This window comes from Muntiacus reevesi, chromosome 4 (assembly GCF_963930625.1).
Source record: "Muntiacus reevesi chromosome 4, mMunRee1.1, whole genome shotgun sequence".
NCBI lineage: Eukaryota > Metazoa > Chordata > Mammalia > Artiodactyla > Cervidae > Muntiacus > Muntiacus reevesi.
Genome location: NC_089252.1, coordinates 31,635,731 through 31,650,851, shown reverse-complemented (window position 1 = coordinate 31,650,851; position 15,121 = coordinate 31,635,731). Strand labels below are relative to the sequence as shown.

Here is a 15,121-nt window from a genome sequence, read left to right as displayed (position 1 = left end):
GAACAGAAAATCAAGTCTGTTCTTCCACAATGTCAAGGTGCTAGGAACGGCCTCAATAACAAAAGGTCCCACCATCTTTCATTAGGAAAAATGGCCCAAGATCAACTACCATGAAACCCAAATCATCATTTTTTACATAAAACATAATTGACCAAGTTCAACTACACTGCAGTCCAATTCATTTCATGACTCAGGGGCATAATTTGCAACTAATTTATTCTTGGAGTCCATTCACTTAAAATTCAACATTTTGTCCATGCACCGTTGGAAATTTTTCTCTGGCTGTAAAAAGAAATCAGTAACTTTTACTTCAAATTTCTCATTATTCCCATGCTTCCCAGCATGGAATTTTCAAGCCTTGGTTGTTGTTTGTTCAGGTGTTGGGACTGACTTAAAACAGTTCTCTATGGAAAGCTCTGGCCCTGTCCACAGGCACGGCCTCGGGTCCCCCTGCAGGAGTGGGGACAGCTCGCTTAGCCAAGCTGTGGGTTGGCTTCTTAGTTTTGTAGAACATCAATCCTACCTTCAATTTGGATGTGTGTGACTTCAATCTACAATATATTATAGAATAATTCATTGCCAGGTTCTTGCCAAAGAATATACCTTTGAACATTTGGCTGCCTAGTTTTTTATCAAAATCATGCCTGCAGAAATAAATGTTCCTAAAGGAAAGGAGTCAGATAATTGGAGAGCAGCAGTTTTAACCCCAGAGAACTGTTCCTACTGAACCGTGCTGTCATCATGCTACCAGACGGACTAGGAATCCCAGAAACTAGGTTAACATTGGGTTTGTTATAAGAACGAGACCAAAGACCCTATGTGGCCAATCCTACCCATAATGAGGACTAAGTAACTGACAGTCCAATGGGTAAAGAATCTGCCTATGATGTAGGAGACACAGGAGATTCGGGTTTGATCCCTGGGTTGGGAAGAGTCCCTGGGGAGGAAATGACAAGCCACTTCAGTATTCTTGCCTGGGAAATGCCAGGGACAGAGGAGCCTGGTGGGTTATACAGTCCACTGGGTCGCAAAGAGTTGGACACGACTGAGCACAGAGCATACAGAAGGAATTGAGAGCAAAGAAGGACACTGCATTTCTTCAGCAAAAGCTTGCATTTATCTTACAAGCATGCAGAGTCTTGTAACTTCTTTACTTCACTGCAAAAAGATAAAGAGCTGAAACCAACGCCCAATTATATTTGTTTCATAAGATGCTATAGCATAAATTTCTATGTGCTAAGTCTCTCTGTGGCCTTCTTCTATTTCCCTTGACCTAGATTTCTTTTATTTTTTCCATTTTAAGATTTTATTTGTTTATTATTTGTTTATTTATTTTACTTTATAATATTGTATTGGTTTTGCCATACATTGACTTGAATCCTCCATGGGTGTACATGTGTTCCCCATCCTGAACTCCTCTCCCACCTCCCTCCCCATCCCATCCCTCTGGGTCATCCCAGTGCACCAGCCCTGAGCACCCTGTCTCATGCATCAAACCTGGACTGGCGATTCATTTCACATATGATAATTTACATGCTTCAATGCCATTCTCCCATATCATCCCACCCTCACCCTCTCCCACAGAGTCCAAAAGACTGTTCAATACTTCTGTGTCTCTTTTGCTGTCTCGCACACAGGGTTATCGTTACCACCTTTCTAAATTCCATATATATGGGTTAGTATACTGTATTGGTGTTTTTCTTTCTGGCTTACTTCACTCTGTATAATAGGCTCCAGTTTCATCCACCTCATTAGAACTGATTCAAATGTATTCTTTTTAATGGCTGAGTAATATTCCATGGTGTATATGTACCACAGCTTCCTTATCCATTCACCTGCTGATGGGCATCTCGGTTGCTTCCATGTCCTGGCTATTATAAACAGTGCTGCGATGAACATTGGGGTGCACGTGTCTCTTTCAGATCTGGTTTCCTCAGTGTGTATGCCCAGAAGTGGGATTGCTGGGTCATATGGCAGTTCTGTTTCCAGTTTTTTAAGAAATCTCCACACTGTTCTCCATAGTGGCTGTACTAGTTTGCATTCCCACCAACAGTGTAAGAGGGTTCCCTTTTCTCCACACCCTCTCTAGCATTTATTGCTTGTAGACTTTTGGATAGCAGCCATTCTGACTGACATGAAGTGGTACCTCATTGTGGTTTTGATTTGCATTCCTCTGATAATGAGTGATGTTGAGCATCTTTTCATGTGTTTGCTAGCCCTCTGTATGTCTTCTTTGGAGAAATGTCTGTTTAGTTCTTTGGCCCACTTTTTGATTGGGTCTTATTCCTTGTTAAGCCCCCAGTAGTAGATTCCCCAATAAAATATTTGCTGAATAGAGAGCCCCCAAAATAATCTTGCCTTAATTCTATCATTTGGTTGTGAGTTAAAATCAATAAAGAATGTCCCCACCTTGCCTTTGCAGAGTTAAGTCAGCTTCCTCTCAGGAGGTACCCATCAGAAGACGGCTTCAAAGTCTTGTTGGATAAAGGAGGCCTTTATGGAGCAAAGCAACTCTGTAAGTGTTTTGCATAACAACACGCCCACGGATTTTAACTGAGTGCTTTCTCCCCCAGTTCCTCGTGGATCCATGAAACTGACAGCTTGGCACCAGCATGTTGATGCCTGTTTTCCATCTAACACAAGCTGTACAAGTACCTCATGTTTCATCCACTCTGTTGTAGATTTTTAAGCAACTATGTAAAAACAAAAAAACTCAGAAAACAAAGAAAAGATGCTGGGTTGAGTTATTTCACTAAAAAAGAAAAAAATAAGTGTCTCCTTTCTGTCTTCCTCCTCCTCTAGTCAGGTGTATTTGGTTTGGGGTTGTTTCGCTTTGCTTGGTGTTTGAAATGCAGCAACTTCTTTCTGCCCATGAAAAAAATCTGTGTTCTAGGTCAGGGCCATTAAAATGCAGTCCCCTCAGAAGAAAAGGAGCTCCAGGGACTTTCCTGGTGGTCCAGTGACTAAAGACTCCGCTCTCCCAATGCAGGGGGCCCAGATCAGGGAATTAGATCCAGCCTGCGGCATTTAAGATCGAAGATCTCTCACTTTCAAACTAAGACCCAGAGCAGTCAAATAAATAAATTAAATTTTAAAAAAAGACAATAAGGAGCTCACACACAGAATGTAAGTCCGTGCACTGCTTCCTTCTTCAAAAAGTATGGCTGTGGAAAAAAAAAAAAAAGCCAGCTCAACTAAACAATGTGTTTAGTGCCAAGCTTGATGTTCACTCTGACACAGTCTGCTTAGGGCCAGGTAACAAGAGCTCTTGATGAAAGTGAAACAGGAGAGTGAAAAAGTTGACTTAAAGATCAACATTCAGAAAACTAAGATCATGGCGTCCAGTCCCATCACTTCATGGCAAATAGATGTGGAAACAGTGGAAACAGTGGCAGACTTTATTTTTGGGGGGCTCCAAAATCACTGCAGATGGTGACTGCAGCCATGAAATTAAAAGATGCTTACTCCTTGGAAGAAAAGGTATGACCAACCTAGACAGCATATTAAAAAGCAGAGACATTACTTTGCCAACAAAGGTTCATCTAGTCAAGGCTATGGTTTTTCCAGTAGTCATGTATGGATGTGAGAGTTGGACTATAAAGAAAGTTGAGTACCGAAGAATTGATGCTTTTGAACTATGGTGTTGGAGAAGACTCTTGAGAGTCCCTCGAACTGCAAGGAGATCAAACCAGTCAATCCTAAAGGAAATCAATCCTGAGTGTTCACTGGAAGGACTGATGTTGAAGCTGAAACTCCAATACTTTGGCCACCTGATATGAAGAACTGACTCATTGGAAAAGACTCTGATGCTGAGAAAGATTGAAGGCAGGAGGAGAAGGGGAAGACAGAGGATGAGATGGTTGGATGGCATCACTGACACAATGGACATGAGTTTGGGTAGACTCTGGGAGTTGGTGATGGACCGGGAGGCCTGGCGTGCTACAGTGCATGGGGTTGCAAAGAGTTGGACACAACTGAGCAACTGAACTGAACTGAACAAGAGTTCATAGGCTGTCACCACCTGTGGACTACACTTGAACAGGCACTGTTCCAGGTTAGAGAGCTCTCCATGTGCCTGAGACATACAGGACTGACATTTACAAAGGACTTTTGAGGGTTTATTGGCTACCTCATCTCCCGATCCCTTTCTTTGATGAAACACCCCAATATCGAGGATGTGCCTCATTCTTTATCAGTCTATGGGTGTGGGTGGGGATCCTGTGTGACCAGGGCTGGCCAAATAGTGTTCTCAGTCTTTCCAGTCGCGGTGAATGGTTCAGGGAGGACATGATCCAGGGCCAGCCAATCAGCATAACTCCATCCTGGTTAGTTTTTAGTTTTTAGACCTGGGATGGGCAGTGGCCCTAACTGATGCAATCAGAGTGAATCCTGGAAATTTTGCAGAAGCTGCAAGGAAGACAGTCTTTTTCCATCAGACTTGAAGTTGTGAGGATGTGAGCCTGGAATCAACAAGACTCATGAGGGGAAAGCTGAACTGTGAGATGAAGCAATGACAGAGCAGAACTGACAAACAGATAGCATCTGGATTCTGAGTAGGTCACTGGAATCTCTCTAACAGTTCAGTTCAGTTCAGTCGCTCAGTCGTGTCTTTGTGACCCCATGAACCGCAGCACACCAGGCCTCCCTGTCCATCACCAACTCCCGGAGCCCACCCAAACTCATGTCCACTAGTCAGTGATGCCATCCAACCATCTCATCCTCTGTCGTCCTCTTCTCCTCCTGCCCTCAATCTTTCCCAGCATCAGGGTCTTTTCCAATGAGTCAGTTCTTCGCATGAGGTGGCCAAAGTATTGGAGTTTCAGCTTCAACATCAGTCCTTCCAATGAACACCCAGGACTGATCTCCTTTAGGATGGACTGGTTGGATCTCCTTACAGTCCAAGAGACTCTCAAGAGTCTTCTCCAAAACATCACAGTTCAAATCTCTCAATCAAGCCATGCCTAAAGCAGTTTCTAACCGATGACTTTTCATTAATGTAAACCAGGAGATTTCCCCTTTGCGCAGACCAGTTGGTGAGCTTTCTAGCACTTGCAACCATAAGAGTCTCAAGTCTATGCAAGACTATTATACCCAGGGCTCATCTGAAAATCCACATACACTGACCCTAAAAAGACAAATCAGAAAAGGTGAAAGGTGGGGAGTCAGAAGAGCTTTCCATTAGGTGGAGAAAGTCTTGGTAACTTGCCACACCTAAGTTCCTTCCTCTGTCAGGTGACTGGAAGAACCCCACGGAGAGATACAAAGGAAATCACTCCAGAAACATATGAAAAAGCACCATATAAGCAAACAATCATCATCAGTATTAACATGACACCTTGCTTATTCAAACTAAAAAATTGTGGGATCCATAACTATCCAGAGCAAACAAAAAATTTTACAAGCTTTTGTACAACTATAGATTTTTTTTCCCCCAAACAAATCCTATACTCTATGGTTGGAGAAGCAGCTCCCCCTACAGGCCAGAGGGCATAAAGTGAGGCCGCAGACCCAAGGAGCCCAACCGCATCAAGATGGGCAGCGGTGAGCCAGCCTGGCCCCTATTCCAGGATCAGCACCCACCAACGCGGTGTGGCGGCTCACCTCTTAGGTCAGTCAGGCTGTTCTCTCCCCCATCACACACAACATCCCACTTACTCAAGCTTATGAATCACGAAAGGAAAATGATGATTTCATTTAGAAATTACCAGTACTAATTCTCAACCGCTATTTTGCAACCTCGGAGTTGTCCTTAACAACGCTATCATTATCCAGAGAGGCAGATTTTGTTTGTTTTTCAGAACAGCTACCATAACACGTTTTCATATCTGACTTCTAAGGAGCCAGCACAACAATGAACTTTACATTAGAAAACAATATTGTTTTGGAACTTCCCTGGCAGTCTAGTGGTTAAGACTCCATGCTTCCAATACAGGGGGGTGCAGATTCAACTCCTAGAGGAGGACTAAGATCCCACATGCCATGCATCATGGCCAAAAAAATAAAACCAACTAAATTATTTGGAGAAGCATCATGGCTTAGGTAGCAATGACCGCTCCCAACAAGTCTGAACCTCTTCAGCCTCTCCCCCAGGGGACCATCGCAGTTGGCCAACCCTCTGATCCTTGGCAGGCTTCCCTGGAAGCTTAGCTGGTAAAGAATCTGCCTGCAATGCAGGAGATTCTGGTTCAATTCCTGAGTTGGGAAGATGCCCTGGAGACAGGATAGGTTACCCACTCCAATGTTCTTGGGCTTCCCTAGTAGCTGGTGGTTTAGATGGTAAAGAAAGTGAAAGTCGCTTAGTCATATCCAACTCTTTGCGACTCCAAGGACTATACAGTCCATGGAATTCTCCAGGCCAGAATTCTGAAGTAGGTAGCTGTTCCCTTCTCCAGGGGATCTTCCCAACCCAGGGATCAAACCCAGGTCTCCTGCATTGCAGACAGATCCTTTACCAGCTGAACTACCAGGGAAGTCCAAGGTTCGATCCCTGGGTTGGGAAGATCCCTTGGAGGAGGGCATAGCAACCCACTCCAGTATTCTTGCCTGGAGAATCCCCATGGACAGAGGAGCCTTTGGGCTACAGTCCATAGGGTTGAAAAGAGTTGGACACAACTGAGCGACTAAGCACACACCGCTCCTTGGTAACCATGTGTGACCAAAAGGCCATGGTCAAAAATGCCAATATGCAGACTTCCCTGGTGGTCCAGTGGCTAAGACACCACGTTCCCAATGCAGGGGGCCCGGGATCAGGGAGCTAGATTGCACATGCCAAACCTAAGAGTTCACATGATGGTGATTTAGTTGCTAAGTGGTATCTGGCTCTTGCAACCCCATGGGGTGTAGCCCAACAGGCTCCTCTGTCCATGGGATTCTCCCGGCAAGAATACTGGAGTGGGTTGCCATTTTCTTCTCCAGGGGATCTTCCTGACCCAGGGACTGAACTCGAGTCTCCTGCATTGCAGGCAGATTCTTTACTGAATGAACCACCAGGGAAGCCCTAAGAGTTCGAATAACGCAACTAAAGATCCCACATGCTGAAACTAAGACCCTGCACAGCCAAATAAATAAATATTTTTTTAAATAATAATTTTTTAAATGCTGATATGCCAGAGGAGATGCAACAGGACTTGGTGGAGTGTGCTACTCAGGCATTGGAGAAATATAATCAGAGAAGGACATTGCTGCCCACATCAAGAAGGTGTCTGACAAGAAGTACACCCCACCCAGCAGAGCATCATGGGGAGGAACTTTGCCGGTTACGTGACTCATGAAACCAAACACTTCATCGACTTTTACCTGGGCCAAGGGGCCATTTTCTGGTTCAAATCTGGTTTAAAGCATGGACTGGGCCACATACCAAGTGATCCATCCAAAAACAAGGACTGCAGCCTAAATTCCAAATACCAGAGACTGAAATCTTCAGTCTTGCTTAAGGGAACACCTCGATCTCTGAACCTTTATTGTGTTGTTTTGCCCAGAACATTCTCTGTACTAGTTTGTTGTGGTTATACTGCAACTAGCAAAATAGCTTACATATGTACTTATTTTCTATTCCATACCTCTCTGCCCCATGTTTTTTCTCCTCAAAATCTATTCCTCTACTGAAATAAATTGGTTGGAGAAGTATGCATTTAAAACAGAAAACTAAATTGTGTGAAAAGTTTGCATTTTTCCAACATCTGAATACAGTCATTTTCTGATAGATAAAAGTAGTAATTAGGGGATTTTAAAAGGGAAGAGGTCTTAACACCGTTCCTGATTTTTAAGCCACATTCTGACTCTGGTCAATAGTGATATTTGAGGGCTCTCTTTTGGTGGCAAAATAAATTTCTGGAGTTCCACATACTATATAATGTAACTGGAGGGAATCTGTTCCTCACAGTAGCCTCCTTTGAGGAGCTCAATTCTGGGGGCTGGGTGGGAGGACAGAATGAACACTTGTTTCACTAGGGTGCACGTGTCATGGGCACCAATTTCAAACCAGGCATGTGCACCCACAAGTAAGCCCAGTGCTCTCAGGCAGCATTACTGATGGGTGGGGTCACGGTCCCCGGAAGTAAGGAGCAGACTGAGCCCGCCCTCCCTGCTCCCAAGGACGGGCTGCATCCACACAGAGCAGGCTCCACAAATATCCCTACTGGGTCTTTCTGAGTCTCCACCTGTGTCTCTCTATTTCGTAACACAAGTCTGTCCTTCCCTGTTACGTGTGTGTTAGTCACTCAGTTGTGTCTGACTCTTTGCGATCCCATGGACTGTAGCCCACCAGGCTCCTCTGCCCATGGGATTTCTCAGGCAGGAATACTGGAGCAGGTAGCCATTTCCTCCTCCAGGGGATCTTCCTGACTCAGGGATCGAACCCAGGTCTCCTGCACTACAGGCAGACTCTTTACCATCTGAGCTATAGGGAAGTCCCTTCCCTGTTACCTGGTTCCCTTCAATTCAGGAGGAGGGGGTGACAGGCTCCACATTGGCCTCAGCCCGAAGACTAGTTCTCCAATCTAGCTGCACCATCATTAAGGCTGATGCTCTGTCCACTATTGATCCGAGGTGCAACCAGTTAAAAGGCAGAGAGGAAGATGAGAAAAGGACTGTCCCCCCTCAAAGGCTCTCACACTTACCAGTCTGGACAGCGCTCTGGAACCAGCATAGATGATACCCACAAATAGCACTGAAGCAGGAAGCCACGTCAAAACATCAGATCTGAAAAAGAGGGAAAGAGGCCATAATATTTCTGTCCAAAAGACCTCCCTGGAAGATATGACCCTCCTATACACCAAATAGAGCACCTGTGGTTGTCTAAGCATCCCCAGGTGACTGGTGAAGCCTGACACAGTCTGTATCATCAAACGGGATGAAGGCTGACCAAAACATTCTGCCTACAGCCCATCACTCAGACAATGATGTGGTGTTACTGGCCCCACAATCAGACACAGACAAGCTAGAGACAGAAAAAGACTTCCTGCAGGTTGGGAGACAGAACAGACCTGATTTTTTTTTGTTAAGGAGCAGTGAACATTATTCTTTGAAATTTAAGTAGCCAGATGCTTTGAAGCCACGCCAAATTCCTTTAAAATTTTTTTAAAAGCTATTTACCCAGCAAAGGGCTTCCCCAATGGCTCAGTAGGTAAAGAATTTGCCTTCAGTGCAGGAGACATAAGAGATGCAGGTTCAATCCCTGGGTTGGGAAGATCCCCTGGAGGAGGAAAAGGACAATCCAGTCTAGTATTCTTGCTGAAAAATCCCATGGACAGAGAAGCCTGGCAGGCTACAGTCTATGGGGTCTCAAGTGTCAGACACGACTGAGCCACTAAGCACGCACACACCTAGCAAGGTACCAAACAGCTCCATCGAACCACCAAAGGAGCCACAGTGTAAAAGGATGGAATTGAAACCAGAGCTTGAACTTGAGCTGGGTGGCCATGTGCTGAGCCTCAACAGCTAATCTGGGATGCCAGTTCAATAAATCTCTAAGGACTTCTCAAGGGCACATTTCTTCAATTACATTGTGGTCACACCGCTTTTTCAACTCAGCTGAGGGTCTTGCTCTCCTCAAGAAAAGCAAAATCCCAGGCTTTACACAGAGCACACATCACTGATGTGTGCTTTCCCCATTAGTTACAAATGCATTCAGTTGGCTAATGCAAGTTCCCAGAGTCACTCTAATAATAAATATGAATTAATGAAAGCATTCCTGCAGGATATAACATAATAATCCCAAGTAACTCAATGAACTGCTCTCCTCAGATGGTGCCTGTTCAAGAAATGTTCTTTGTTAACTGGATTAACATGAGCAGGGACTTTATCTATCATCAGACCTGCTTTTTGCACAACCTGCCAGAAAATGAAGCATGGAAATGCTTTTAGCCTCAAATAAGGCCTTCAAACCCTACCTCCTGTACACATTCATTCAGCCAAAACTCATAGCAACTGCCAAGGTGCTCACAGCAGAGTTAATATTACCAGCATCACCACTGACATTGTTTGAGCCTTTCCTACAAACTAGGCCCGGTGCTAAATATTTTCTATGCTGTTATCATTTTAAAAATCTGCACAACAAGGACTTCCCTGGAGGTCCATCAGTTGGGAGTCTGCCTTCCAGTGCAGGGTATGTGGGTTCAAGCCCTGGTTGAGGAATTATGATCCTATATGCTGGGCGGTGTGGCCAAAATAAATAAACAAAAACAAAACAGTATTGACTGTTCAGCTTGAAAATACCACCAACATTTTTAAAATGTGTATTTTTTTTTAAAAAGAGAAAGTTTAGGCAAAATTAGAAGATATGTACAAATAAACATTTTTTTTTTTCTGGATGAAAATTGTCAGCAGATTCTGAAAAGCAACTGGGACCTCCGAAAAGTTAAGGCTGTACTGTAAAGTTTTGAAACACAAAAAAATGAGGTAAAATCTCTTAATTGTAGCAAAGCCTTTACCGCCAAAGACTTGTCATCCCAAGTGAAGCCATCTTAGACTTCTGGACTCCAGAAGTGTAAGATAATAAATTTGTGTTATTTTTAAGCCAAAAAAAAATCTATCTCAGTAAGTACTATAAATATGGAGCATGGCATAAGGTCTGACTAAATCTTCCTCCATATCTTACTACTAGAGTAGAATTTTTTTCTCTCAATAAAACATGTTTCTTTTTGTTATTAAAAAAAAAAAAGAAAGGGGACTTCCCTGGTAGTCAGGTGGTTAAGACTTCGCCATCCAATGCAGGTGGTGCCAGTTAGGCCCCTGGTTAGGGAGCTAAGATCCTACATGCCTTGTGGACAAAAATCCACAAAAAATGTACCACAGAAACAATATTGTAAGAAATTCAATAAAGACTTTTTAAAAAAAAAAAAGAAAGAAAGAACTTCAACCAGAAAAAAAATATACACAGGCTGCTTCAGGAATTCCAGTTTGGATCTCTGGCTTCCAGACTTTTCACAACTGTGAGTGGGGTCTCACAGTATGGAGGGGTCAGACCTTTCAACAGCTACTGGGGCAGATGAAATTCAGGACAACTGAACTTTCCATGATCTTCCAGGCAGTGTGGAGACAGGTGAAGACACGAGCTGCGAGGGTGGTGCTTCTTAGCGTTTCTGTCATCTCTTGAAGCAGTTCTTTAAAATCCTTTCTTCAGGAAGAAAGGAAACTATAATTTTGACATCCTAGTTAGCCCAGCTAAAACTGAGGATTCTTTTCTCAGAAGATATAGCAGTAAGTGATGAAAATCGTATCTAGTTCTGGGCACTGGAGACTATAATCTTATAACAGTCACATGGTTGCCCAAGTCTCGGAAATTATGATTAGCTCTCTTCACTTCCAAGGACTGTTCCAGCAGTCAGCTAACTTTAACCAAGAGCTCTAAGAGATGGACAGATTTCACTCACATCTCTGGGTGGGCTGTGCCCTGTCTTCTAGGTGGGGGTTATCTAGGGGTCATCGAGGTCATCTAGGGGTGGGGGCAGGAAGGATGCACAAATACAGAGCAGGGGGTTGTATGTAGTAGAAAGAATACGGTCAGGCAAACCTTCCGACTTAGCAGGTCTATATCCCAACTCTAAAGCTAGTTGGTTTTTACCCCAGCTCTAAAGCTAGTCTGCAGTGAAAGCTCACATTTTTCATTTATAAAATAGGGATAATAACGCTCAGAAGGCTACTGAGATGATTAGCTAAGAGAATGAATAAGCAGCATTTGGGACTGTGCATGGCACGTTAAAAACAATATTCAATAAATGTTCTGTTTCTGGGCTTTCCATACATAACTCCAAGGATAGGCACCACTAGGAAAGATTGAGAGATCTGCCTATATAAAATGGCCAAAAATATCATGAAGAAAATGAATTAACAAGATGATTAACAAACCAGGAAAAATATAGGCAACACATAAAAGTGGTTGGAGTTTAATATGCTTGATGTAGGATGAGTGTTTATAAATCAATGACAGAAAAACCAATTCCCCAAAAGAAAAAAGAAAGTCAAATGACAAAAATAGGTTTTGTGTCTCTCTCTCATACCCATATACACACAAGAAATACAAATGGCCAATAAACATATGAAAAATTATTCAAAGTCCATTATACTACAAGAATTTTAAAATTAAACAATGATATACTGGACTTTCCTGGTGATACAGTGGACAGGAATCTGCTTGTTAATGCAGGGGACATGGGTTCGATCCCTGGTTCTTAAGGAGCAACTAAGCCCATGTGCCGCAACTACTGAGTCGATGTGCTGCAATTAGTGAAGCCCGCCTAGTTAGAGCCTGTGCTCTGCAACAAGAGAAGCACTATGATGAGCAGCCTATGCACTGCAAGTAGAGTAGCGTCTGCCCTTTGCAACAAGAGAAAGCCCAAGCATAGCCACAAAGACCCAGCAGAGCTAAAAATAAATAAATAAATGATTTAAAAAACTAAGCCAATCTTTTAAAAAAACAATAATATACCAAGTTTTGCCCAAGAAACTAGCAGTTTTTAAAAAATGATATGTAATAAAGGGGGTCATAAAATTAACGCCTTCATATACTGCTGTGGGATATGTGTGTATGTGTTAGTCGCTCAGTATGTCCAACTCTTTGCGACCCCGTGGACTGTAACCTGCCAGCCTCCTCTGTCCATGGGATGGATTCTCCAGGCAGTAACACTATAGCGGGTTGCCATTTCCTTCTGCAGGGGATCTTCCCAAGCCAGGGATTAACCCAGGTCTCCTACATTGCAGGCAGATTCCTTACCGTAGAAGCCATCAGGGAATCTAAATAGGTATTTTTCTGGAGGCTATGTACTTTATTATTATTGCTGTTGAGGAAGTACTTAAAGATATCTATGATGATGTTTCCACTGATAAGTGGAATAAAACTGCATTGACCTCACTGTCGATCATCAAATATTCTTCAGCCTGTAGCCCTCACCCTCCAGACACCTGCATGGTTCACTCTTTCATGTACTCAGATCTCTACTCAAAAGTCATATTATCCCTGAATCCTTCTTACTCATGCCATACAAAATAACAACCATCACCCCATCCACTGGCTCACACTTGGGCACACACACATACACACCATCCACTTATCCAGCTCCACTTTTCTCTACACCTATCACATCATCCATTTACATTTCGTTTGTTTCTTGTCTGTCTACCTCCATTAGAATATAGCAAGGGTTTTGGTTTGTTCTGTTCCTTGTTTATCCCATACACCTAAAACAATATCTGGCTTATACAATAGATGCTCACATATGTGCTGAATGAATTGCCATGAATTATTTTTGTAACTTAAAAAAAAAAGTTTTCCCTGCTCTTGCTAATTCAGTACAAAGCAACAAGATACATCGAGAAACTGCAGTCATGACCTTAATTCACATTTCTTCCTCTGCTTTTCTCAAGCCCTTCAGAGACTGTTCTCAACAGAACTGTGGGTGCTTACAGCTACTCAGTTTCCAAGGACAGGGATGAAAGCAAAAAATTCCTATATCCTGTCATCTGCCTCTTTAAAATGGCCCCAGTGGAGGAGTTGTAACTATTTCAAATTCAATAAACATTTACAACAATCACGTTGTAACCTACAACCGAGACAACAAAAAACTAACTGCATTAAAAAACAAACATTTTTCTTCAATAGACAAGAATTTAGAAACTTGGAATAGAGGCAAAGTTATTTTGTTTTCTATGATAACTGAATCTCTTTTTCTTATTAAAAAATGGTGCCTTCCACAAAGAGTCAGACACAACTGAGCGTCTTCACTTTCACTTTTCACTTTCATGCCTTGGAGAAGGAAATGGCAACCCACTCCAGTGTTCTTGCCTGAAGAATCCCAGGGACGGCGGAGCCTGGTGGGCTGCCATCTATGGGGTTGCACAGAGTTGGACACGACTGAAGCAACTTAGCAGCAGCAGCAGCAGCAGCAGCATGTTAGAAAAATTTTGAAAACACAGATTATCAAGAAAAACATTATAATTAAAGTCCTACTACCCAAAGATAATCACTGTTAATACCTTGTTTCATCTCTTTCCAAACAATACCCATATGCACATACAGAAACACTTCAACAAAAATTGGATCCAACTATATAGGTTGCTTTATAACCTGCTTAACATCTTCCCATGTCAAAAAGGTCATCCCCAACTTATTAATAATTATATCCTATTCTGGTGAGCTACAATCCATAGTGTTGCAAAGAGTCAGACACAACTGAGGGACTGAGCACTAGCTTTTACTATTCTAATGCAGTGATGATTGTCCTTGACTACATCCTCCTCTCATATTCATGATGTTTTCACAATATTCAGAATACATTTCCTGAAGGGAATTGCTGTTCAAAGATACACCTATTAAAGTTTCCAACTGGTTATATAATTGCCTTCCAAGGACCTATACTGATTCACTCTCTGCTATGAACTGCATGTTAATGCCCTCCCAAAATTCATATGTTGAAATTCTAACCCTTAGTGTGATGGGAGGAGGCAGGGCCCTTGGGAGGTAATGATCATCAGGGTGTGGCCCTCATGATGGAATTAGTGCCCCTGTAAGAAGAGACACAAGAACATGCTTCTTCTATTCTCTCTGCTTCATCGATCTCTCTCTCTCTCTTTCTGTTTCCTACACACACCACCACCATGTAAAGACACAGCAAGAAAGAGTTACTGCATGCATGTGTGCTCAGTTGCCAAGTTGTGTCCAACTCTTTGTGACCCCATGGACTGGAGCCTGCCAGATTCCTCTGCCCATGGGATTTCCCAGGCAAGAATACTGGAGTGGGTTGACATTCCTCCTCCAGGGGATCTTCCCAACCCAGGGATTGAACCCAGGTCTCCTGCACTGGCAGGCAGATTCTTTACCACTGAGCCACTAGGGAAGCCCAGCAAGAAAGCAGACATTTATAAACCCAGAAGATGCCTTCCCCAGAACCCAGCCACACTGGCACCTTGATCCTGGACATCCCAACCTCCAGAACTGTGAGAGAGAAATGTCTAATGTTTGTTGTTTAAGCCCACGGTCTTTTGTGCCAGCAGCCTGAAATGATGGAGAGGATCCTTGGCAGCTCCAACACTGTGTGATTCCGAGACACTCAACAGCCTGTCTATTAGGAACAAAGGAGCACCTCCTCTCCACCTTTAATTCATAAGGTGGCACCATCTGGGCCTC

General features: G+C 43.2%; 1 protein-coding gene and 1 pseudogene across 4 annotated transcripts in view; one reads left to right on the top strand and one right to left on the bottom strand.

Moving 5' to 3' along the window:
- TMEM241 (transmembrane protein 241) overlaps positions 1–15,121 on the bottom strand; it is a 120,367-nt gene that overhangs the window by 77,983 nt on the left and 27,263 nt on the right. For all 4 annotated transcript variants that reach the window (XM_065932462.1, XM_065932461.1, XM_065932464.1 and 1 more), the window contains exon 4: positions 8,619–8,700. In XM_065932462.1, the coding sequence (XP_065788534.1) occupies positions 8,619–8,700 (82 nt within the window). The remainder of the gene's footprint in view (positions 1–8,618; positions 8,701–15,121) is intronic.
- LOC136166304 (dynein light chain 1, cytoplasmic-like) lies at positions 6,648–8,502 on the top strand (annotated as a pseudogene).